The 26,653-nt window shown below is 35.9% G+C and overlaps 1 protein-coding gene and 1 long non-coding RNA gene across 4 annotated transcripts; one reads left to right on the top strand and one right to left on the bottom strand.

Moving 5' to 3' along the window:
• The first annotated feature begins 6,193 nt into the window (after nucleotides 1–6,193).
• LOC136831554 (cyclin-dependent kinase 2-like) lies at nucleotides 6,194–22,280 on the top strand. Of its 3 annotated transcripts, none has more exons than XM_067092141.1 (6): nucleotides 6,194–6,481; nucleotides 15,574–15,712; nucleotides 17,987–18,143; nucleotides 19,086–19,258; nucleotides 19,567–19,779; nucleotides 21,498–22,280. In XM_067092141.1, exons 1-6 carry the CDS (start codon nucleotides 6,360–6,362, stop codon nucleotides 21,609–21,611), a joined length of 918 nt encoding a protein of 305 aa, XP_066948242.1. In that variant the 5' UTR covers nucleotides 6,194–6,359; the 3' UTR covers nucleotides 21,612–22,280. The 3 variants fall into 3 exon arrangements, with proteins under 3 accessions (XP_066948242.1, XP_066948243.1, XP_066948244.1); XM_067092142.1 differs by having other exon boundaries at nucleotides 6,220–6,481; nucleotides 15,560–15,712; XM_067092143.1 differs by lacking the exon at nucleotides 6,194–6,481 and adding an exon at nucleotides 6,768–6,786.
• On the bottom strand, nucleotides 6,299–11,930 carry LOC136831555 (uncharacterized). The gene is made up of 2 exons (XR_010850923.1): nucleotides 11,163–11,930; nucleotides 6,299–11,078 (listed from the first exon to the last, which is right to left on the bottom strand). It is a non-coding gene; the product is annotated as an uncharacterized lncRNA (long non-coding RNA).
• Nucleotides 22,281–26,653: the final 4,373 nt, after the last annotated feature.

Here is a 26,653-nt window from a genome sequence, read left to right as displayed (position 1 = left end):
CCATTGGTTTTATTTTGATTCTGTAACTAATTAAGTAAATAAAAAATGTTTACACACATGCATATATATAATGCACTAAAACCAAATGCATTTTGTTCAGCAAAATTCTTCCTTTTAGCCTAAGAAACCTAACACTGGAATGTAGGTCTAGCGTGTCACTTAATAGTGAGAGAGAGAGAGAGAGAGGTAAACGTTCTGAAACAAAAACAGGAATTCTGATGTTTATTTTTCCGTGTAATTCTGTTTAAGTCCACTTCCGGATCTTTCTCCGTTACAACAAGCCACGTGGGAGGCATCATGACGACGCAATGCGCAAAATAACACGTTATCGTAATGACGGAAAGTATGAAATGAGCAGTGAATTGAAAAAGGTTCAGTGGCTGACGCCTGTGGTCCTCTTAAAAAAAATTATTTAAATGCTACAAGCATCAATGCAGCTGTATGTGGTAGGTGTGGCTAAGTTAGCACGCAAGAAGAGAAATTCAAGATAAAAATGCAGCTCTCCCCTGAATAGCCTACATAGGTATAAGGTTATAATCGTAGGCCTACGCAGAAGAAGAGAAATTCAAGATAAGAATCAGCTCTCCCTTGAATAGTCTACATAGGTCTAGAGATAGAATCAGAGACCTGAGCAGATGTCATTTGTCTATCAAGGGAAACCTGTTTATAGTTACCTGTATTTACAAAGTAGCCTTGGCCGTTTCAAAATTAAGTGTTGCACTTGAATGAAACGCCGGCGGTAGCGGTAGGTACCACTCTGGTGTAACTATCGGTCCCTCCCTTCCCAGGCTTTGTTGCAGTAATGAGTAACTGACTCAGGTGTCAAATTAGTACTAAGCCTGTACGCTACATTAATTTTTTCTACCTATTTAAAATCTGACCGTTAACTCAACACATTAATTTCTCTCTCTCTCTCTCTCTCTCTCTCTCTCTCTCTCTCTCTCTCTCTCTCTCTCTCTCTCAGTTAAGGTATGTCATTTTCCTTGTAAAATAAGTAGGAAAATTACAGCGCACTTGACAGCATCGACTCCGCACCACTTAATTGACTGTCATTCGGAATAAAAACTAAATTAACGATTTCATTGAGAAGACATGTAAGATCAATCTTGTCCACTTTATAAACACACGCCATTGCCGTTCGGCTGGTGTATCGGCATAGCGGTAGCTCTCGATACGCGAGCCGCATCGCAGAACAGATTTACGAAAAAAAAAAAATCGAATTTTCCACCGGACCCCTGATTGGCACGTAACGTCACCGTGAACAAGTGAACAATGCAGTGCGCACTGCGAAGAGCAGAGCACGCACACGCACACATACACACACAGAGAGAGAGAGAGAGAGAGAGAGAGAGAGAGAGAGGGAATGTACGTAACACCTGGGACACCAAAGATAGTAAAAGAAAAAAAATAGGGGGAAATCAACTACCCATCCTCCTCGCTTCCTCTCCCTCTCGCACCCATAAAGAGGGGGAAAGCGAGTTTATTCTAGAATTTATCGATTAAATGACAGCACGGCATGGCTGAGAGAGAGAGAGAGAGAGAGAGCCAGTGTTTAGGGGTTGTTGCGGACCCAGAGCTCTGTTGACATTTCAAGCAGCAGAGAACACTTGGTTTTGTCCCATCCTTTGTCTTAAAAAGCTTGTGGCTTCGGATATTTGCGTTCTCTCTCTCTCTCTCTCTCTCTCTCTCTCTCTCTCTCTCTCTCTCTCTCTCTCTCTCTCTCTCTCTCTCTCATACCGATATGAAAGGTTCTGATTATTTATAACGGGAGAGAAAGAATAGCAATTAAAAATGCTGTTTCAGTCACGTAGACTACTTTGAGAGAGAGAGAGAGAGAGATCTTTCATTCACCTCTTGACAGTTTTGTCTTTGTTCTAAATATCATGATAGACCCAAACCGTCTTAATTTTGACTGTAACCATCCCTATTCCGTTATTGGACTTGGTTTCGTGAACAAAGAAACTTAGTCCCGGAGAAAACTAAAATTCTTTCAATCAACCGCATTTTCGCTTTGTTCTTGTGGGTCTGTCATTCATCTTTGTTAAATGATGTCCCATTTAGCTTGCGTTCTTACTTGTTGCTCTTTGTGTTAAGTGATATGAAAGTTTCTTTGTTGTTATGGGTTAAACGATTCTTTTGTCTGCGTTTATGGGTCTAACAAGTTTTTCCATGTTATTCTGGGCCTAACAATTACTGTATGTTTTACTTTGTTATTATGATTCCAGCTACCAATGCGTAGTTTATTTGGATGTCATTATTTCATTCTAAGTGCTTTGCTTTCATTGTAAATAAAGAGGAATTCTTTAATGACTTTTATGGTGCAACTGATTGATTATCCGTCAACAGTTCTTAAAATTTTCGGACTTTTCTGTGTTAATTGCATTTCTATAGGCCTATTCCCCACTACACTAGAGCTAAAACTCACTTACAAAGAATATGGTTTCCTGCACTGACGACTTTCTCTGATATCTTATAAAATGTCTTCTTTAAGGGCGTAAGAATGCTATTGAAAACTACTCTCATTATCAAGTATCGCTTTAGTTTTGCAAATATTCTTCACCGCCTTAAAGTTTATTTTTTTAACTCCTGGTGAATTAAAGATGAGTCTATCCATTTTAGGGTGTAACCGGCCCTGTACCACACTGGCCCAGTTTGCTCGTGCATTACCTTGTTGCAGAGAGAGAGAGAGAGAGAGAGAGAGAGAGGAGGCTGATAGATAGCTGGTTGTGTCTATAGCAAACTTGTACATACGCAATACGTGTAATTTCGGTACAGATTCGGAGTACAGCCTGTAATAGTCAAGGTACATGCAGACTTTTGTTATATTCTCTCTCTCTCTCTCTCTCACCGTGGTGTGGTTTCCGTGAATATTTGATATTCCTCGTGACGGAGGAAGTCCCAAGTGACTGGCTTACCTTTGTGTTCGTTTACAGAGATACGCAAAAAGCCGCAGTAACACACTCGTTCATTTTCAAAGGATCAATAAACCAGTAGCACAAAGGTATTAGGATAACTTTTCATGTTACTCGTTTAATTTTCTTAATTGTTATGGACGGAATGCATTTAAATAAGTTTTTTTCCGCATACGCATCACACTGGATTATCTTAGACCGACGCTGTATTTTCCTTCCGTAATTTAAAGCTGTTTTCGCATTTCAAATGTCCTACAACGCAACTACTGAATTATCTACAAACAGATTCGATAAATAACTGAGCATTTTAATTAGACGCTGATCCACAACTCATCTTTATTATCCATGTCCCGGATGTTCCATTATAACTCGTAGCCCCCTGGCGGTTCGCCCGGGAGTCACAAAGAAACCGTTTTTGTGACGTTTGAATATCTTAACGTACAAGTTATTAAAATTATTATCGAACGTAGACTATGAATTAACCTTGACAATTGAGTTTGCATGCTATTGAACTCGAGTAGGATGGACACTGATATTTAATTATCTAATGGGAATTTTGGTTATAACAATGCAACTTGAAGTTAAAATACTTTTTATCTAAATGCGTCGTCTACGTATCACTGCCAGACAATATCGAATCGTCCATCATTATTATTCATTAGCTTCGTAACACAAGTCATTATTGGGTCGAAACAATTAACAGCACGGTGACTGGAGACCTCAAAACTTAATGGATATATGACATATCTCCGTAATTATTATAATAATTCTTATTCTTGCCTCCAACCATTTCCTACCTCGTAATAGAATGGCCAAACCTGATCTGGTGTCTGAGAATCCAGTTGAATCATTAGTTCATGTAAACTTACATAGCTCTCTCTCTCTCTCTCTCTCTCTCTCTCTCTCTCTCTCTCTCTCTCTCTCTCTCTCTCTCTCTCTCTCTCTCTCTCTCTCTGTGAAATAGTTGCTACTACCGATCGTGTATGAGAATGCAGTCCTCAGGTAGCCTGAGATATGTTTAGACGTCACCAAAAGGAAGATGGCTTACACAGCTATTGTTTGATGAAATATCTTCCCTGTACTTGAAACGTTTCTTATATTTTTACAGTTTTGACAAGAACTGTCACTAATCAACGGTCTAATTTTAGTTTTTTTCGCAGGAATAACTGTAAGGCTTATCCGGTAATGGTGAAAATACAGTAAGATATTTCGTGGTTTTTTCCGTGCTGTTAGGCCTATGTCATGCTCCCCTAATCTTTAACTTATACCTAGGCAGTGTGACTATGGTGCTCCTTTTATATTAAGCATTTCATTGACGGGAATTATTTTCATGTCAAGGTTTATGCACTAAATAATAATAATAATAATAATAATAATAATAATAGGTACCACTCACTTACCTGAAAATAAGCAATCATCAATCCGCCTATCTTCATATTTTCCTCAGACTCTGCGTTCTTACCTTGCGTCCATATTCCTAGGTTTAAGTTTTATTTTGATCTATTTTTCAACTTAGGATTCCTAAAGTAAGTGAAACTATTTAAACAATTCATCTCAAAAGCTTCGTCATTTTAGTTTTCTGTAAAAGAAAATTATTGTGCCGGCTTTGTCTGTCCGCCCGCACTTTTTTCTGTCCACACTTTTTCTGTCCGCCCTCATATCTTAAAAACTGCTGAGGCTAGAGGTCTGAAAATTGGTATGTTGATCATCCACCCTCCAGTCTTCAAACATACAAAATTGCAACCCTCTAGCCATAGTTGTTTTTATTTTATTTAAGGTTAAAGTTAGCCATAATCGTGCTTCTGGCAACGATAGAGTCATGGTTAAACTTTCATGGGCCGCGGCTCAAACAACATTATACCGAGACCACCGATTTTACGCTGTAGCGACTGTATAGAAAACTCGATTGCTCTGAAGGAAGCTTCGGCGCATTTTTTACTTTGTTTTTGACATTAATTTGGTGACAGGGGTTATTTTCGAAGGCTCATTTTTTGGCCCACATTTTCCCCATCATGGTGTCTCCATATATTTTCCAGTTACCTTTTACATGTTTCTAGAATACTTTTCCTTCCTGTTACCTGTAAGCAATTAGAAAATCAAAAAGCCCTTACTTCCAAGTTACCATGATCGCACGAAACATTGATATAGCAGCAGCTGATTTAATGTTTACGAACCAAAATTCGCAAGAAAGAAATTTCTATCCCCAGCCAATAGGCCTATTGCATATACTCCAAAATCATTTTTTAACATATGCCATGCTGCCTCATTGTAACGTGAATATGTCACTTTTATCATGAAGATCATGGTGAATTTCCGTATGAAATTTTAGAATGTTTTGATATATTTGTCCACCAACAAATGTGAAATCTGCTAAGACAATTAGGACAGGGCTATTTCCATTTTCGATAGTGCCACCAGTAATGCTGATTAAATACAGGACATTAGGACACCAAGATATTAAAGTAAAACGATCATTGCAGTTCACTAAATGCTAGGATATAAAAACGTCTATTTCATTTATATGTTTTTATTTATACTTCTAGTTTTTTTTTCTTGGACCTCTCTCCAGATCCCCACATCTTGTTAATTTTTGGGGTAACTTATAGGCTAATGTGTGTATATAGGCCTTTTCTCAATATCTTTCCTGAATTTTGGCTCATTTAATCTATATTTGTCCGTTATTCTTAGTGTAATTATACTTTCTGTGGCATATTTTCGTTGGCCATTTGCAACAGATTTTATAACTGAAGTATTGATCGATTATAGAAAGCTATTTGCCCAAACTTCCATTTTCATTAGTATCCCATTTAAAAATAAAAGAAAATGTACGTTTCTCGAAAATACATAAGCTCGAAAATATTAACCTTTATTTATTTTATAAAATATCTTTTATTATTTAAAAAACGTATTGAAAAATATACCAAGGCTTAGCGAAATACCTATTTTATAGAATGATATTTTTTATTATTGATTTTCATCTTTTCGGGCGTAGCATCACTTCCTGCGACACCAAACGCATTGCGAAGAGAGACCCGATGATGTACGATAATTACCTTATACGTACTATTAGGGCAGCTTCTGCTTTAGCTATTTGGGTCAGGAGGAATTAAATAAAGGGGTAATAAATTTAAGCTTGCTGTAAGATTTATCAATATTTATGAGCGATGGTTAGGTTTATGTGAAGATATATTCACTGTAGATAAAGAAATATACGAGACCAGTTCTTGACACCCTTGTACGACACCTCGTTCGGAAACGTACGACCTCGCCATATTGAAAACCAGGGTTCCCATAATGCTAAGTTAGAGCGCGGGAAACCTGTCGACGCCATCAACGTTCCCGCGTTGTCCCCTTCTCTCTCTCATCTCCTTTCGCAATTGTGTTCATTTCGGTGCTCCGTGCACGCCCACCACACGGGAGCGCCCACTGCCGGCGTATGGCGCCCCAATGTCGGTCAACGACTACGAGAAGATCGAGAAAATAGGAGAGGGGACCTATGGCGTTGTTTACAAAGCTCAGGACCGGATCACTCGCAGGATCGTCGCCCTCAAGAAGATACGACTGGAGAAGTGAGTTGCTCCTGGGGGACCGTATCTGACGTCGGTGAGACGTCGGTTTCTTTTTCGTTGTCGCGTTTATTCCTTGTATATTTGAGCGGGAGGTCGGCCTTTTCGTCGGGTGCGGTGGCTGTGGGGAGGAAAGGGGGCTTATTTTTTTCTGTTTTAAAGGAGTGCGGGGTGAGGTTGTTGAACCGCACTCCCTGGAAAGAGAGAAGGAAGAAAGGAAAAAAAAAAAGAAGGCCGTATACCTCGTGGTGCCCTAAGTAAACAACGTCCTCAGGACTCCTGTTTGCAGCGGCCACCCGTCACTCTCGGTTGGTAGCGTTTTAATTGCATTCGTTTTCCTCAGGGAGGAGTTTTGTGCATGACGTAACCGTTGTGGTGCTTTGGCGTGGTTTTCTAATTGGCGTCATTACTCGGGAGAGCCTTGCTGGGTTTTGGGCAGGGAAGGGCCACCCCTAATTTGACTCCGGTAACCGAAAGAAGTCTAGAATATTTATTAGGCCTTGATTTTAACTGCTCTGGATTCTCCAGACCAGGCCTACGGCATTTTTAAGAACCTGAGACCCCCTTCTACCCACGTCGCCAGTTCGTTGTGTACTGTAGCCTTTGTTAACCTTTGTTTGGTTAGAGTTCTTGGTTAAGTAACGTTGATATCCATGTGTTAGGGGCCGTTTGTGTTGTAGAAATTCCTCCTTAGTATTTTCACAAAGGTTTACCCCAAGGTTGAACTCTTAGCTTAGGGTATACAAAGAATGTGTTAAGCTGAATTTGGTTGGTTGGTGTTGGCTTAGAAAATGTCAGGTATTAGAGAGGATGAAAGGTTTGGGTGCTTTTAAAGTAATCTTTATTGGTGTATGGGGGCTCGAAATCTAGAATACATTCTCAGAGGCTAAATTTGACGTAAACTTGCTTACATTATAGAAATAGTGTGTTCTAGGATATGGCCTTACCTATCAAAACTGTTTTAATATTTTGTAGCAAAATGATTCATACAGTGAACTCATTCTTGAAAAAACTGGAAAGAAACGCCCGATTAGGCTCGACATAACCTCGGTTTATGGTAAAACCTAAAGCCCTGTTCATAATTTAAATCTGGTTAGAGTAATAACTGGTCATAAATTGGATTTTTTTTAAAGACCTTTAACATGCATAATATGAAAACCATGTTGAAAATATTGCAGACTTATTGTTCCAGATAATTACTTTGTTTCAATTTTTTAATTGTTGGGATGGTACGAAACACGACGTTCATTGAGCGGTTCTGTTATTAAAGTAAAATTTTACCCTAAATTTTTAAATTCTGGGTAAGGATAGTTTGTTTTCTATTGTGGGCATTTTGTTGCAATTCCAATATACCACTATGCTGCATGGTCAACTTTTGGCCACATGGCAGGTCTTTTAATGGCTAGGTGGTAAAGGAATTAATATAAGCGAGCTATTATACCTATAATATTTAGTATAATATGATTAGCAAAAGCCCAAAACAATTTAGATCGGTGATATGTGCAAAATGTTTCATATAGGCTTTGATTGTTGCCCAAGTGAGTATTCATGATTTGGTGAGTTCCAAGGAATAGCACCACACATTGTTTATTCATAAAGTTTTGTGACAAAATATGGAAAAGTGTGTATACGGTGCAGTACGGGTGAGATCACTAGGAAAAATATACTGAAATGGAGAGACGTATCGTTTTTGCGTTTTCGTCAATCCCCAAAGGGTTTGGTACTAAACATTGTACCCCGCCGAGTTTTTTCAGCATAAAAACAACAAAAGAGGGGAAATTTCTCATTTCATGAAAATTTTCACATTACCTGTACACCCTTTCCTATATTGTTTGGTCAAAAATTTTTATTATTAAACTATGTCTGGAGCACTTCCTTAGAATACCAATAATTTTTTAAACTAGAGGTAATCGTAAACAGTACTGTTAAGCTTCTTATAAAGTACATTCTGTGTTAGGTAAAAAAAAATTTTTTTTTAATATTTAGGGTTAATTGCTAAGGAAAATGGGTCGCCCTGCCACAGATATTACTGTTTAGTCCTTGTAAGGGTAGAGCACGATTGGTAGGGGTCTTAACTTGTATATACTAAGATGCCAAGCTATTCAAGAATGGACAAAAGGCCAGGTTAAAATAAAATTTGGTAAATTTTTACTTTGCTTTGCAGTAATTGTGTTTATCAGCCTCATTTTGCAGTAATTCTTTTACTCCCAGCTTCACTGGCTTGAATGTTGATAAATAGACTCCTTTGTACTGTAATAGTAAATTTGGGAGTGGTTCTAGGACAAAGAAAAAAAACTTATCAAGAAATAGTATTGAAGTAAAAATCTCATTTTTAATGCAGTGCTAAGTTTTTATTTATTAGTATGGTAATAAGTATTTAAGAACATGGAGGTTTTCATTATCTTAGGTTTTCCTAAGGTATTGATTGATTTAGAGCATAATTTGTTTGTATGTGATGTATGGTGCTTGAAATTGCCGGTGGTTAATGTAGAATTTGTGTTAGCTCAACAGGTTAATTACCAGAGATGCCCCGTTGCACACACATACCTAAAGTAAATGTATTTTTTTGAAGTTATAAATTTATGAAGATGAACCCTATTCATGTGGAACAAACCTAGAGAGGAGGGCCCATTGACATGAAATTCAAGATTCCAAAGAATATGGTATCTATTAGAAAGTAAGAGGAGGTGAAGGGAGATACGGAAAGAAGGTATCTCACTTATTCAAAAAGAATAAATTTAACAAATGAATAAGTAGATAAAATGTGAGCAAGTTATTAAAATGCAAGGAGAATTGTGTTACAGCTGTAATTCTTGGTATCTTCACTTGATCTTTTGAAGTTCCAATTGTACGAAATCCTTAGGGAGACTTCCACTACCCAGCAGTCAAGAAGTGGCCCTCCACTAATGCGCAATTTAGATTACACAGTTAATTTAAATTTGTATGGAATCATATGAGAGAAAGCAGATGAAGCTTCCAGATATGAAGTGAATATCATAAAATGTCTTAAAGGTATAGCACAGTTACATTCAAATAAAGGAAAAGTATCAGTGAACTTTTATTTTACAGAAATAAACCCCATTCAGTGTTGTTTGGCAACGTAGCCAATAACAGGCATGTTCTTCATCATTTGGTTTCACTATAAGCCTGTTTACTCTACTTGTCAGTGTGTTGCTTTGCCAACACTAGTTGGGTAAAAGCTATACCAAATCAGATTTATTTCTGAACTAACCACGATCATATTCAGTTTTTATGGAAGATCTAAAAAAATTTTTTTTAAAAAACTTAGTCATGATGCATTGATTGATTTGCTCGTATAGTCAGTGGTTTCAGAATTTTAAATAGGAATCATTAAGGCTGTTTACGTCCCAGTTGTTTGTAAGACCTTGCATACACATATTCCCAATGAAAGAAAAACTAAATGGGATTGGTATTGTGAACCATATTGGTATCTGTTAACAAGGGTCTTTTCTCAAAAATCTGAAAAAAAAAAAAAACATTTAAAACTATAAGGAATTGCATATACAGCCTTTGATGAATTTTTTATAGAAAAATTAAGCATGCTATAATTGTGTAGATTGGAACCACTTCCACCTTGTATGGATAAGATTTATATTTAATGAATTTAAATACCAGTTTTAGGAACCAGTGATGAAAATTATTTTTTTCAATATTTACACTAAATATCACATTAAAGGCTCATTTATATACAAAAATATCCTTTTCGATATTGTAATATCACAGTTGACATTCTGTAGTTGAACTAATGCCACATCGTCATGATTTTTAAAATCAGTTTGATTAAATTTTGATGGGCTTCAAAATGAATAACATGAACTTTTCCTCATACACAAGGAAAATAATCATACTGCTCAAATAACTTTGTTTAGGTCCTTAAAGCAGATCATATGTTGGAACAAACATTTATTGGTCACAGTGTTACAAATAAGGCACAAATAAACCTATAAAATAGGAAATTCACACAGGATCTTAGTTATGCATAGACAAAGCACTTGACATATTAAAATTGTCAATTTTTTGTCAGATTTCCAAGTTCCCAACGAAATTTCAAGCAACAGCCAGGTGTTCTAGAGGTAATTATGTTTTGGGGGATAACTTTTTAGGAGAGGTTCCCCTGAAATGTGTTTTATGTGAAAGTAGCTTTGAGTGGATTATGTAGCATAACCAGTATAGTTATACATTCATTATTTAAAAAAGCCCCATTCCCATAAATGATCATAGGAAGAAACGCAGATGAATTTATACACAAAAATCTTATAGAGTTATCTTGAAATTTTCATCCTGTTCTTGTGGCTGTCCGTCAGCTGGGGGAATGCCATTCTATGTAGAGGGAAGAAGAGGAATCTCCATCCTGCCAAAATAATTGAGGCTTTCACTAGACTTTTTTTATTGTGCCCAAAAGCTGGTAGCCTAGGTGAATTTACAAATGGAATATGTTCATTCAAAGCAGTTGTTGATAAATTGCTGAAAAAGGCAATGTGAGATTTACGCCAATAATTTTTATGCATAATGAAGATATTGTGTGAACATTGTTTTATAGGTTCATTATTTCTCCTTGATTTGTATATTTCTCTATGTACTTGGGCTTTGCCATCCCTGTCCAAATTAATGTGTTGCAAAGTGAAATAATTGTAAAAATCAAAAAGAAAATCCAACTGTGAACATTCAAACTAGTTACAGTGTGTTTTCTGATTAAAATCCAACCACAGAGTACCCTGAGTGCTTTCATAGTGTCTAAAACAAGTGGCTGTGTTTAAAGGTTCTCTTCAGAACAGGTATGACTGGCTGATGCTAATAATTCCCCAGGCTCCCTGTGAGACAGTTACCTGGGATTGGGCTAAACCACTTTCTTTGTGTTGTGGTCTGGGAATGGGATAAATGGGTGTAAGTTCCAGTGGACTAACCCAGACAGCAGTCTCTAGGTCATCTGGCATTGATTCTGTTGATGCGCCCCATTACATTGAATAGGGCAGTGAAGGAAGATCACTGTCTCATGTCTGTGTTTACTGGAGGATTCTCACCTTCACATCGTAATTTTGAGTCTGGATCTGTTGGCCGATGAGCTCAGTTGCCAAGGGCAGGTTATAGGAAGAGTGTTCCTTCTGTTCCTGCACATAGTGGGAAGCTTTGAAGTTTGGGAATCATATTATTCAGATGAACCCTGATCATATGAAACAAACCCACAGACACCATTGACTTGAAATTCAAGCTTCCAGAGAATGTGGTGCTCATTAGAAAGAAAGAAAAGGTAAACACAAAAAGAAGAGATTCACCTAGTAAAAAGTAAAAATAAATTAATGCAGTAAACCCCCCCTAATTCTCGGGAGATGGGTATCACACACACACACCCTGTGAATAGCTAAAATCCGCGAATGCTTAAAACCCCTCTAAAAACACTTAGAACTGCCTATTTTGATATTTCAAAAAAAAAGTTTATCCCTGAGTATTAGTTTTATAAAAAAAAGTGCATTTAGTCATGAAAATACGTAATTAGTGAATATTTCTCTGAAAAACACCGCGAATAGTAAAATTCTCGGCAAATACTGTAGGCTATATACTGTATATGTACCATAGAGAAATCTGCGAATCTTGAGAACGCTAATAAGGGGGCCGGGTAGTGTAAACAGATGAAAAAAGTATATCAAAATGCAGGGAGAAAAGCATTTGGGTAGTAATGGATGGACTGGTTTGCTTCATTACAAAGGGATTGAGCAGTGAACTAAAACCATTTTCCATTTGTGCCTCCTTCTCCAAAAAAAATATAGCATTGGCACTGGACATCGGAAGTGAGGAAAGTTATTATGAGATCTAATAATGCAGGTTACCATTACTGAAATCAAAATTTTTGTAAAGTGACCACTTTTGTATAAGTAACCCAAAAACGATGAAACAAAAGCAGCGGTATTGTACAGTAGCGACAAGACGATGTTTGTTGCTTTGAGAAAATTGTTTTAGTGCTTAGTTAATTTTTTCATTGATGTTTTAGTGTGATTTAAGTACAGTAATTATCAGTGGAAATGCAAATTACTAGTTTTTATAAGTGTTGAGAGAAAAGAAAAGCATTACTATCACCTTCCTTACAGTTACTATAGGACACTCATAATCCCCGAAATTGTGAATTAATATATCTGCAATGCAGCTGTAGTCACCTTCCAGGGATGATTCCAGAATGCTTTAAAGTTGTACTACCATTTGGCTTATGATCCTTTAGTTATAATTAGTAACTTTACTTTTGAAAGTGCATACAGTTCATTGAAATTTCAACCTGAAATTTTATCTTGAATTCATTCATAACTTGAATGTGTTGTTTTATGTGTAATTGGCATGCAGTGCATGGCAGTTGTACAGCATACATTCATTGGCGTGTTCAGTGTTAGCAGAACTTACTTGGTCAGTAAATGTAGTTACATTTTTTAGGTGGTTTACAGTATAGACCAGTGTAAATTTATCTGAAAATTTTAATATTTTTATATGAAAACTATGGTCTCGAAGGTTTTCTCATTTCTTCCATTTCTGTTAATCCATCAAAGCTGTTATCTTGAATGAGGCCAGTTAGTTAATGTCAATTTGTAACTACCATTTCATGTTGCTTATGATGAGTTAATCACTTGAATATTTGTAGGTTCAGGGTGTAGTGCTGGTGCCACTGTGGGTCATGTTGGAGCTTTTAACAGTGACACCCCTCACTCTTGTTTGGTTAAGAATTTACCAAGGTAATAGGCCATAATCATAAGAATCTTGAGTATTAGTTGAATTGCACAATTGAATCAGTTTGTTTCTAACTACCATTTCTCAGTTTCCTCATGCAGGTGGCACAGTTCCGTGGCTCTTCAACGAGGTAACTGGAGCTGTGCTTAGCGTGTTACAAAAGCTATCACAGTCCTAGTTACCTAGTGGAGGAGTCAGCAGTCATCGAAGTCGGTGCCGCAGTCTTCCGAATAGTCACGTTTCATTTGTTTTTCTGTTCACTGATGTCTTCAGTTCTTAGTGAATAAGAAGTGTATGAGTGCATTTACGGTGATGTAATGAATAGGTAATGAAATGATGTAAAAGGTAATGCAGGGTATATTTAATAAAGCTAGTAAATTGCATACTGTTACAGTAAAGTTTCCATCCTCAAGACTTGACATTAAATAGAATCAGGAAGTTAAACTTTGTTGCATTATCTTTCTACCTCTTGTTTTCATGTCTGTGGTTCAAACCTTACTGTTGACAGTGCTGCAATTCAAGGCGCTGTGGTTGGGTAGCACGCTGGCTGCTGTGGTGGATATGTGGACTTGGTCATAGCACCACAGGATTCAGCATAATACTCAATAATAAGCAACGGAGCCTAAGAATAGGTCTTATGTTAGTGACAGTAACACTAAGATGATTTGAGTTTTAGTGCAACATCTTTTTAAAGCATTATTTTGTTAGGAATAATGATGAATTAGCTTTAAAAGGAGGAATTACTAATCTGTTCAAGTTACAATGGACTAACCATTAATTTCAAAAATTGTCTGTTAGAAATTGGTTTGGGTCTTAAAATTTTAATATTGCATTGTGAACTTAACCTGTTTACATGTTTTAAGCATCATATGTAGGGAATATTGATTAAATTGACTTGAAAAGGAGGAATTACTAATAATCTGTTTGTTACAATGGGCTGACCACCTGATCTCAAAAATTTTGTTCAAGAATTTATTGTGGGTTCTAAATTTTGTTCTCCATTGTGAACTTAACCTGTTCAATGGCAAGACTTGTCTTTATGATGAACCATGTAATAAATGCAGCTTGAATTGATTAAAATTCTTGTTGATTAGGCAACAGTTCTACCTGCAGTACAGTGTATGCCATTTTTAGTTATTTTTCTCAAAAGTAATTATTTTGGTTCTCATCGCTTCTCTTTTGCTTGTTTGGGAAGTTAATGTATTGGTTTATATGGTTTTTCACTTGGGTTTAGCTGCTCGTAATAAATGGAAAGAAATGATAATGTTTATATGGTTTTTCGCTTGGGTTTACCTGCTCGTAATAAATGGAAAGAAATTATAATGTATGTCAAATTGAGAAAAGTGAAAGTGCCAATGAGCATGATGTTGCATATTGCCAATCTGGGAAGTCTAGCAAGTGCATACTCCTTCACAAACCAGTCAGTAACCCTTTGCGCAAACAGTACAGTACATCACTGTACGTCCCCAGATCTCGGATTTCATGACTGCATTACACTGACAGATTTTATTGCTATTGATAGATGGTAAAATTCTAATTGAAATAACCACTACCATGAGTTGAGTCTCCTGTCTGATAGGATCCCATTTTGGACTAGAGAGAATTTGCTGTCTTGTTGGGTGACTGATGCATATTAGTTGGAAGTCATCCAAAATTTAGGTTCTCCAAATGAAATTTGTTGATTTAGGCTATGGTACTTCATATCCAAGTGATAGGTTAGTTTGTCAGAGGAAGTTTTAAGGAACACTGAATTGGTCAGAGAAAGAATTTTCCATTTGATATCCTGTGAATATTTGGAATATGTTCCATTCAACAACATGTAAGAGGAGAGACGAATTAGTTCAGTTGGTGTGTGGTTGAAATATTGTACAGTAAATACTTGTGCAGTATCGTTAAGAAAAAGCCTTTGTAGAAAAATAAAGTGGACATAAAAGCCAGGAGCTGTGCTAAGAGGACCCTAGTGAAGGTTGAAAACTCATTTATATTAGTTGAAAAATTTTTCTACAATGACTTTCTAAACCATCCAAGACAAGGCTTTGCACTTTTCTCACTAGACTAGGTAATGTCACTGTAAGGGTGTTGCTCATGACAAAATTTGTAGAAAGTAAAATATAATTTCTTTTATATGACAATAGTGTGTTCAGGTTGAGAATTGAATGTGTATTTTCAACAAAAATTCAAAGGTCTTTCATTAGATGAGGTATTTTTACATTTTGCATATTCATTGAGTACCCTTTTCATCAGGTGTCAACTTACGAAAGAATATCTGAATCATTAAGTATACAGTAGCTCAGTGCAGGTCAGTAAGGCTAAGTTGCAACCTGATGTTTTGAAACATTTTTTGTTTTATAGTGTATTCTCAACAGTGAGGTGGACGGGGTGCCAAGTACTGCCTTGAGAGAAATAACCCTGCTGAAGGAACTCGATCATGAGAACATCGTGCGGCTTGTCGATGTGGTACATGGGGACCGCAAACTGTACATGGTTTTTGAATACCTGAATCAGGTGTGTACCTTTGTTGTTTTACGTACGTGGTCATGGACAAAAATGGTGCTGTACTATTAATATACCTGTAGTGCCACTACCTAAGTTAATCTGTACCACATCAGACATTTCCATTTCAGTTTTCATGCGCTTGTATGATTTTTTTCTTAAACCTTGTCCTTCTAATGGCTACGTGTGAAACTGCATTATATTTCTGCATGGGCTTTCACAGTGTCCTTGGAGTCTTGCTGTGCTACCCCTTATTAAGCCATTCTCCTGTCACTGCAATGTTACGGTAGGCAGAATGCCTCTAAAATTATTTTAATGAGGAACAAAGCTTGGTGGGATAATTGTAAAGGTTGACATTATGCCTAGTCAGTATTTATTGGTCTTATCTTGAATAGTTACTAACAGTTTATATAAAATATCTCCTAATCAAACATTTAATAACTAGGAAAAATAACTTGTGCCAGAGAAATTGAGCTGCTTGTCTTACAGATTTTGCATTTCACATAGGCTACATAACAATAGTATATTACTAAATGAAAAACCAATATAGTAAACAACAAAGAAATAATTATACCCTACCTGAAATATTAGATGTAACTTCATGTATCCTGTTTTTTTTTTAATGGTTGCCATGGCTTGCCTTTTGATTTTGTCTTGGTACTTCCATATTGATTGCTTTACTGAAAATCTGCTCATTCCTTTTCATCACGTCCAAACTTTACTAAAGGGTGTTTGCAGCCTTCCTTCCGTAATTTAGTTTTTTACTTGAAGTATTTCTTCCTTTCTTCTCACATCTCTCCAACCTTTATTACTTTATAGCACACCTTTAGGTATTTTTATCCCATTTTCACCCTCAGGTCATTTTACTTTCATCTCGTTTATTTTCTGGATTTATCATGTGATCCAATTCCTCTTTTCCCTGTTTAAAGTTCTGACTGGCTGAATGTCTCTCCAGTGTTTGGCTTTATAGCCTAAACTGGTCTTTGAGTTTTTATTTATTATTTTTTCTGGCTTCTGGATTCCACCTAAATACCCACTGTAGTCTTAACTCTACTATTGCCACTTTTTCCTTTACTATTTGCACAGCTAACCAGTGTCTCCCCACCCCCTTCCCCATGTAACAGAAATGAAGTCTATACTAAGAACTGCCCATCTATCATAACTATTCTCAACTCACATCTTCCCCTTTTGCTTTTGTAATACAGTTTTGTATAACAAAAGAATCTTATACTTGTACTGAATATGCATAATCCTGAGCATCAACACCACCTGCTACATTTGGTGGGAGTACAAAGTTCATACCTGCTCCTTTCCCACAGCTATCACAGAGGCCATTTCCTGATTGTGGTTTTTCCCTTATCTCTAAGTCACCATAGGCTTTTATTTGCTTGTGTAGGGTGATTTTTAGTTCTCTCGTCTCTATTCCTCTATATTGAACTACCTGTTAAGCATTTCCATCATCTGTTCTTCAGGCTTGCTGATAGTACCAGGTCCTCTCATGAAGCAGCTCTTATGACCTCTCAGCTTCCATTAGTTTTGGTAGATAGTAAAGGGGCCATGGGTAATTTTTTTTAAGAACCAACATAAGCCTCACATTCTTCAGATACATCTGCTATGGCCTTAATTCTAGGTTGTGATGTGGGAGAGTTACTCCAGTTTTCTCACCTTTCCACCTTAATCTATATTTCTTGTTGCTAATGAGGAAATCTGTATAGTGTGTATGATTTAGTTTGTGTAAATGTACATGTCCCTTTCTTTTTTAAAATGCTAATTTACATTCAGTGATAAGTTTGAAGAAAACTTGAGGTGGTTTAGAATACAAAAAGGGTTGTAGAATAACTTACATACATACAATAAGTCCATCTACTTGAGAATTCTTTGTACAAACAGGTAAATGTTCTTAAATTTCATGGAACCGCATTCGGCTGGCCTAAGCTATTGCTAGTGCTTATTATAAATAAAACAGGTAATAGGATCTAAAAAAAAAAAAAAATTGTATAAATGGTAATATGATGGGTATATTAGGGTAAATCAAAATAAAAGGTGCTGATTATTTGCCCTTAAATCATAAGGCTTTAATAGAAATATAATTTGTATTGCTTCAGCATCAGATTATTCAAATATGTTTTCAGCACATAATCATAATCCAGCATACTGTCAACCAGCAAATTATGATGCTTGACAACCTTCTGTGTTTTTTTGTTACCCATAGTAATTCCCAATAACATACTAGGAAATATAACAATCACCGGTGAAGTATCATATGGGAAATTTCTCTCCATCTAGGACCTTAAGAAGCTGTTCGACCAGTGCCCTGGGGGGCTGCCTCAAGATTTGGTATGCAGCTACATGCAACAGTTACTGAGAGGAATTGCTTTTTGCCATGCGCACCGCATTCTCCATCGGGATCTCAAACCTCAGAACCTCCTCATTGATGCTAAAGGTAAATGCTGTTTTTTACTTTTAACTTGGTGACAAATTTTTATGCAAAATTTTTGTAAAGACGGTTATCGGATGAAGAAAGTAGTAAGGTAACTTTCTTTCGTGTTCTGCAGCCTTGGATACGTGGTAAGCTCCATGCTGCTAATTGTTTGGCTAGATTTTATGTATTTTGATCAGCTGTTCAAGAATCAGGGTAACTGAATATTCATGATGAAAATGTCATTGTTATGTACAGCACACCGATGTATTGCTAGTCAGCTACAGTATACTATACATATTCCATTCAGTTTCATCTTAACAGTAAAACTAGTTTGCAGCATTTTCTGATGCTGTCATTGTAGGTGCACATCTGTCATCACAAATATGCAGTCGTATAGAATATGGGAATACCTGGTGGTTCTATTCTTTTGTAAAAAAAACGGTCTTGAAATTTTGGAGAACAGAAGTGTGAAGTCATTGAAATTTGCAAAAGCATAGATGAAAACTGGAAAGCTCCATCTTATAAGGAAGTTTAATTACAAAATAGTTACTTATTGTTAGAGAAATAGGAATTAAAATGCTCAGCTTTGGTGAAAAAGACAGCATTGATTTGTGAGGGACTTAATTAAGAAATGGTAGCTCCATGTTTTATGGATAACTAGGGTGCATTGAAAGTTTTCGTTTTAGTTTTCTTTGATAATTTTGTGAAATAAGTTGTGAAATTTGGTAATGATGATGTATGATTGGGTCCAAGTAACACTAACATTCTTTTGAATTTATTGCTGTTAGTATAGTCATTCAAATTACACATCTGGATTTTCTAACGTATAACGTCACTATGCCTATTAATAGTTGGGATTTCCATGAATGGCATTTAAAAATTTTATTTGGAAACTGTAAGAAAGCATTCTTGAGCTTTGTAAGGTCACTACCTGTATGCAGCCTTACATTCATTATTTTGTAGGTTACATAAAGCTCGCTGATTTTGGACTTGCAAGGGCATTCTGCCTTCCTTTAAGGGCATATACTCACGAAGTGGTCACACTTTGGTACCGTGCGCCAGAAATTCTTCTTGGGGCAAAGAACTACTGCACAGCTGTGGATATGTGGAGTTTAGGAGCTATATTTGCTGAAATGGTAAGTTGAAGTGCACACTTTCTGGTGTAAAAGATTTCACTGGAAAATACATTTACAAAGGTCTTAACCCTTTTATATGAATATATTTTAAATAAAATTACAAAAGGACTGACTGGAAAGGCTATACAATCACTCAATATACATGATTGAGAAATACTAATTTATACTTTCATGAACAGTCACAGCCATGTTGATGATGTATGTTGGAATGTGAAACTTGCTTTTGTCTTGTAAAAATTTGCTATCAAATAAGAAGCCTTTTAGATATATGACCTTTCACTTAATATCTTCACCACCACCACTCACAGCTCACAAAGAAGGCCTTATTCCCTGGCGATTCGGAAATCGATCAGCTCTTCCGCATCTTCAGGACACTTGGTACCCCAGGCGAAGAAGACTGGCCTGGGGTGTCCCAGCTTCCAGACTACAAGAGATCTTTTCCACGTTGGGAAGTAAATGCTGCAAGTAACCTAGCTCAGTTGGTGCCACAATTAGACAGTAATGGGAGATGCTTGTTGCTGGTATGTTGAAGTTCATGTTTTATGCTTCCTAAAATATGGGAAGTTGTTGTTAATGTATTGTGCTGATGTAAGAGACTGGAGTAAATGGGGAATTCAACCCTGATTGTATCATTGAAGTAAAGGGGTTAGGAAACACTTTTAATTTCAGGGAGACAGACATTTGAGGTGCTGCATGTTAGAGGGGCCTATGTGTGAAAACATTTTGAGATATTAAGCTTTAAAGTTTTCCATTTGTACCGGAACCAGTTTATATAATGCAACTTTGAATCATATGTATGGTGGGATTAGGGGGATTTTCATTTGAAACTTTGTTCCCATGTGAAAATTACATGTCTTTTATATCTCCCCCCCAACTCGATATCGCCATGTTTGAGGGTTAGGCCCTCTGACATGCGGCGCCTCATTTGAGAAGTAGGTGCAGTAAATGGTTAGGCATTTTAATAGAGTATTGGCTGCTATTCCTTTTTGCAGTAATGAGCAAATTCACAAAATGTCACTGATAGGCAAAATGTAAGGGAATTTAAAGACTAGACATATACAGGATGCAGATTTGGTATGGAAGACTGATTTGAGGTTTAACTACAGTTACATTGGTACGTAAGGGTGACCTCCAGAATTTCCACATGAAATTGATAATTTACCTGTATAAGGTGACCCCAAGTTTGCCATGTGACCGGAGAGAGTTAGTTGGCCTTATAATGGAATAGTCAGTCAAGTACTATCAAATATGTACATTGATATGAAGAAGTGGTCACCTTGAAAGTGTGCAGGCTCAGAGGGTATTATGATCCTGACTGTTTTTGGATAAGGCCATGAAGATAGATAGAGGGCAGATTGCCTAGGTCATAAAAATCTGGAAGGCAGGAGATGCAGAAACTCAAAGCACTGGGTAAACCTAGATCCATGATGTCATGACCGCAACCTAGACATTTTGGGTTTGGCAGAGGGAGACGTGACTTTTAATCCATGTCCCAAATTAGCTTGGTTCTGAAAGAAAAATGTCTTTGGATCAAGATTATATTTCTACCCTTAACTGATGTTGAAAAAAACAAAAGAAAAATCTTGTACGATCGTAACTTCAAATGCCGGATTGTAAAAGTTCTCACATTAGAAAGAGATGTTGCTTAGGACCAGATTGTGTCCTGGGCATTATAGTAGGGCAGTTTAATTTCTGGAATTAGGAATGACTTATTTCTACCTTGTAAAAATTTTTCAAAATTATTTCAAATTTATCATACATTTATATAATGCAAGATGTGTTCTGATTAAAATCCTAATACTAATTTGATGTACATGACGAATGAGGCCTGAATTTGTGCCCAGTGTTTCAAGTTATCCAGTCACCATGCTTACTTATAAAGTTTTGTAATTTAAATGCCTAATAAATTTATCTATCAAGAGGGTAGATTCAGGCTAAAATATTCTGTACAATCAAGACTTGTATTTTTAGGTAAGATGTTTAGACTTAAACCTTGAAATTGATGCACATACGTTGCTTATTTAATGTCCCTGTTGATGGCTTAAGTTTTAATTTTTTCTCATAGACATGCAAGCGAAATTTCAGGTCTGGGAGTTGCCATTTAAGAGCCAAGATGTTGACAGTGAATAGTTCCTGCTGCATTTCACGTATCCAGTCTTTTAAGTGGGATTGTATATTGTTTAGTAATGTGGTGTAACTCCTGCGCAGCTTTGTAACATTTGTATTTTGTATTTTGCAGAGAATGTTGACTTACAACCCAAGGATGCGCATTACGGCCAGGCAAGCTCTTCAACATGAGTATTTTGAAGATTGCAAGATGGTTCCTCCACCCCAGAATTTTGTTAGAAGTTAGGGAATTTTCAGTTTCATACCGGAGTAATGTAGTATTAGGGATTGATGGTTTGGCTTTTAGTTTTTTAGTAATTTTTTTTATTCTTACCGATTGAAAGGTCTAGAATAAGTTTTTATGATTCAAAGATTTTTTATGAAGACTGAACTCAAAATGGATAGCAATTTTGTTACTTTCTAAATCTGCAGGAATGCTGTCATTCTATTTTTAGTACTGAAAAGGTAAGTGTTCAGTTTGGGACCATACTTTATACTTTTCAACATTGACAATGTTAAGTCCAAGTGAAGTTTTGCAAATAGTAGGGTAAACTTTGAAAGTTTTGAACAAGTAATTGTGTCATTCATATACTTGAAGATTTTAATGTCCTTTGTTTTAATTTTTCAGTTTGAGTTAAGTAATCCAGTAAGTGTGGAAGTTTTATTTTGAAGGTCTACAAGATCTTTTGATAACTTAGCAATTAAGTGTCAAGTCTGGCTGTGAGAATTCATAATTTTAAGGAAGAATAATGCATTGTATTTAGTTTTTGACATACTGGTAGTTTTCAATTACATTTGTTTAGCTGGGGACATTCTTACAAGGAAAAAATTGATATCAAAATGTATTTGGGTATGCCTAGGTATTTTCAAGTTTATACTTTTGTATAAAGAAAACCAATAAAAGTTAAAAATTTTATTTTCATGTAATGATTCTTATACACTTAAAATTGCATAGTAAGCCATTCATGAAAATGGTTTCAAAGTGATTACTAATGAAAACTGGCTGCAGCAGTATTTTAATACTGCTGGAGAGTACTGTTTGAAATTGTGACCAGCCACAAACTACTGCTACTACATTTAGCCCTACAAAACTTTGAAATTTAAAAATATTTTGCAAGCACCAGAAGAGTTAGATTGTGTTCAAAAGTTTCATATAATTTGGAACTTAATGCCAATACTGACTATCTAATAAGTGTACACACAAAAATCAATTCTTTTAACCTTAAAATTATCTCTGAGGAAATTTAACAAAACAAGAAAAGTTCCCTTGACAGTTGAGATGTACATGCAGGTACAAAAATAAACCACAAAAATGAAATAAAAATGAGTAGACAACCTCCCTGCTAAATGTGACAGTTGGGCATTGTATGATTCCTCATATCTGAAAGCCCTTTACAAATACAGTGTGTAACATTAGTAGTCCTCCCAGACTTTACATATAGGTAAAATATTAAATGCACATAAATAACAATGCATTAACTTTCAAAATTAAAGCTTGGTAAAGCAGATATATATCTTAATATAAAATATCTAACATTATTATAAGTATGTAAGAGTATATATCCTTGCAAACATGGATTAAATAGAATTTGCAACATAGTTGCATATCTTGCTCACCTGCTGCAAGCAAAAGTAGATTTAGTCGAGACAACAATCTAAAATTTACAGTATCAAGGCACCATTAACTAAGTGCTACAAAGAAGGCATTGCTAAGGCACACTAGCAATAGGTAAGGTACAGTAAGGCAGTGCATTATTGATAAACATTCTTTTAAGCTGAACTGAGGTTGGAATGTAAAGTTTCATTTCTAGACAATTCTAAAACTCAATTCAATATGAAGTCTTGGTTATCAGTGCCAGCAGTTCATCTTGTATATGGCTACATGTCGTCTCAATATTTAAACTTGCAACCATGGTAAACTAAACACTAACGATACTACAATAGTATGATCTGTTAATTATCAAGAATACAACTAACAACCTTAGTAAATTCATCAAACCTTAGAAGGTGCTGTACTGTATCCAAGTTACAAGCTCAATGTATGTCAAGATATAGTAGGAAAATTTAAAAGAAATTTGCAATTTTGCTACTTACACAAACCAAAGACTTTCATGGTGAAATGTTACTCGTATGCAAGCTTATAACTTTTAACTGCAATGGCAGTTATAATTTGGTAACAAGGGTTAACTAGAGGTGGGGATAAGGCCACACTTGCTTGCCATAAGTGGTCTGGATATGGGGTGGATAAGGTACGATTAAAAAAAAGTTGGTTTGTATAACAGAAAATACATAATAGTTTAAAAATTTTATATTTGTTCCTACAGGTAAACCATTGCCTTTGGGCCACATCAGCAGCAGTCCACCATGATATAATGACCTAGTTCCTGTCTGTAGACAGTGCAATGTAACAACAAAAGATACTGAATGAATAACCAAAGTTCGATAAATTTGAAAACCATTAAGTATGGAGGCAAATTCCATATAAAGTTACCAGAATCTTCAACATTTTTGCACTAAACTATTTCTTGATATTTTTATAGTTCAACAGACCACATTGTTAACATTCTCAAATCTCTTAAGGTTGTCCTGAAGGCTTCATTCTAGGTCCATATAGTAATGCCCACATAATAAACTTGAACTTTGAAATGTGATGATGTTTAAGTGTCAAGATTTTGATGAAACTTCTTTCATGATTTTCTTCTATAACATTTCATTCATTGTGGGCTGAAAACTGAGCAGTCAAAACAATGCTAAACCTTAAGTAGCATTCTGAGCCAAGGTCATATAGTCTATTTATTAAATACATAGTCAAACAAGTGACCAATTTGAAGACATGATATTACTTCAATGTGACTTTTTTTTTTTTTTTTTTTACTGGAATACATAAAGTATCTGATCTGGTCAAAGTACCAGTATCCTCATTTCCTTTAATGCCTACATGAACAGTGATCTAACATGTGCAATATATCTTATTCCATTATTACAAAGAAACCCTTACAATTTGTACCAGCTTTAAAAAATATATATGAACATTTATTCTGTTGTGCACAAGAGTATTTAATAAATAAACTTCAAAAGCTTTGAGTCTGATACAAGAATTTGAGGTGTTATACAATTCAAGAATTTGAGGTGTTATACAATTTTTAATCTCAAACTTTATACAACTGCAGTAACCTTACATCATCTTTTCCCACTGCAGAACTGCCTCCAGTAATTAAACTGAAACGATTTTAAATTTTATAATTTTGGCACTTTTTTGGTAAATTTGTCTTTGTCGTCTTCAAATTTGTCACACTCCTCTGAAATCCCATGCACCAATCCTTTTTTGAATTCTGACTATGACACGCAGTACTGAAAATCATTAGATAGTATGGGAAAAATGGGGAGAACTCACTGCAAGTCTAACCCTTTAAAAATCAAAAAGCTAATAAGAGAAAAGGAGGGATGAAGAAAATTATCACCTATTCTTAATGTGGACACCTGCAGCAAATGGTAGAATACCAAGCTACACAAATTACGAAAATCATATTCCATTTAAATAATCAGAGTTCCTGAATTAATCTAGCACCACATCCGCGACCCTAAAAACTGCAAACAATCAAAGTTGTGGTTATGACCCAAACTTACTATTTTAGCTTCTGCAATACAAGATTTTAGAAAGAAGTTATCAAAGCATCTGTTCTCTACCATGTGTTACAGAAATCCCACTCGGTGAGACTCCATCCGACAAGACAGTACAGTACAGGTATTATGGAATGACATGAAGACTCACAGTCTGGATAAACTAACTAAAAACAATATGTTGCCAACATCCTGTGACCGTCATGCTGTGTTTGTAGAGGAAATGCCTTTGGCTTACTTAGTGTGAAAATGGCTTCCCAACTAAATGAAATAATACCACAAATATAAAGTTACAACTTACCCCGAGTCAAGAACATGTAACATTGCTAAAAAATGTTTTACTACAGTATGACAACTTCACTATGTGCATTACAGCTTGTAAAAATGAGTGTTATCCAAAATGATACCTGGATCTGGGGAGAGCTGTTATACGTAGTAAAAATTGTAGTAGGAGCCTATTGATGCAAAATGAATTACTGAAATAACTGCTTAGGACCAAAGTATCTGGAGACAAGGTCGGAGAACGAAGAGTATGCAGATTATAAGAGTTAAATGGCATAATTTAAATGCACAAAAACAAAGATCAGTAAGAAAGTCCAGAAAATTATGAAATATGGGTAGATGGGAATTCAGGCTGGAAGTGAAAAAGACAATACAAATATTATGATTGTGATGATCCTGATATCATTTTAGTCAACATTACAATCTTTATTATGTGTATCTAGTAGTATGAATGAACACCTAGCAAAATGGCAATAGAATTGAACAGTTTATCTAAAATGCTAAACTAGAGCAGTCTTGGCATGTTTTGGCTGTATTTTTGGTGAAATTGTTCAAGAAGTTGGAAGTCCTTTCTGTTGTAGCTGGAAGTCACGCCTAAAATTCACTATTTGTGCAAACAATGCCTTTTAACATCTTTTCGATGATATAACAAACTCCTTAACTTAAATATTACACCTCAGGAACATAACACAATCCACCAAAAGTACCTAATCTGTGATAGTTTGTGGAAGGTAAAGCAACTTCGATATATTTTATCATCTGCATTGTGCGAATGCTTGTAAATCAGATTACAACACCCAAAAGGAACTTTAATTACATAAATTCCAAGTAAGATTTAAATTCCTTATGATACGAATCTATATGAGTATTGAGAGATTAATTAGAAAAGGCAGTGCTCTCTACCCTTATTTTTGTATTCTGCCAAATCTGAACAAAAAAATGAGGTATAAAACAGCCCATAAGGATTTAGGAAAAGGTTACAGCGTTTTAAATGTCCTGGAAGACGTCAAGAAAAATGGAAATATTAACCTCACACCTGTTGGAGGCCCCAAATGCTGACTAAATATGTTCTTATATTTTCCAGACTATAAATATCATGAGTACATAATTTTGAATATTTATACTGTATATTTTTTTTATAAGCCACTACCTTAACAATACAGTAAATTACATTTTGATTCTTGTAATAAATAAAATGCAAGTGGCTGCCATGTAGAACTGAATGAGCATAGGCAAAGTATTATTACAACTTAAACCAATATGCTTCATGCTTTCCTGAAAAGGACATTGTACTAAAAACATTTGAATTTTTTTGTTATTTTGGCAGAGGGGTGGAATGTCAAGAGTAAATTCCTAGGGGGCAAAAATCTTTAGAGAGCCAATGAA

Source organism: Macrobrachium rosenbergii, chromosome 48, assembly GCF_040412425.1.
Source record: "Macrobrachium rosenbergii isolate ZJJX-2024 chromosome 48, ASM4041242v1, whole genome shotgun sequence".
NCBI lineage: Eukaryota > Metazoa > Arthropoda > Malacostraca > Decapoda > Palaemonidae > Macrobrachium > Macrobrachium rosenbergii.
The sequence above is the reverse complement of the archived record's forward strand: the minus strand, read 5'-3'. Positions and strand labels throughout refer to the sequence as shown.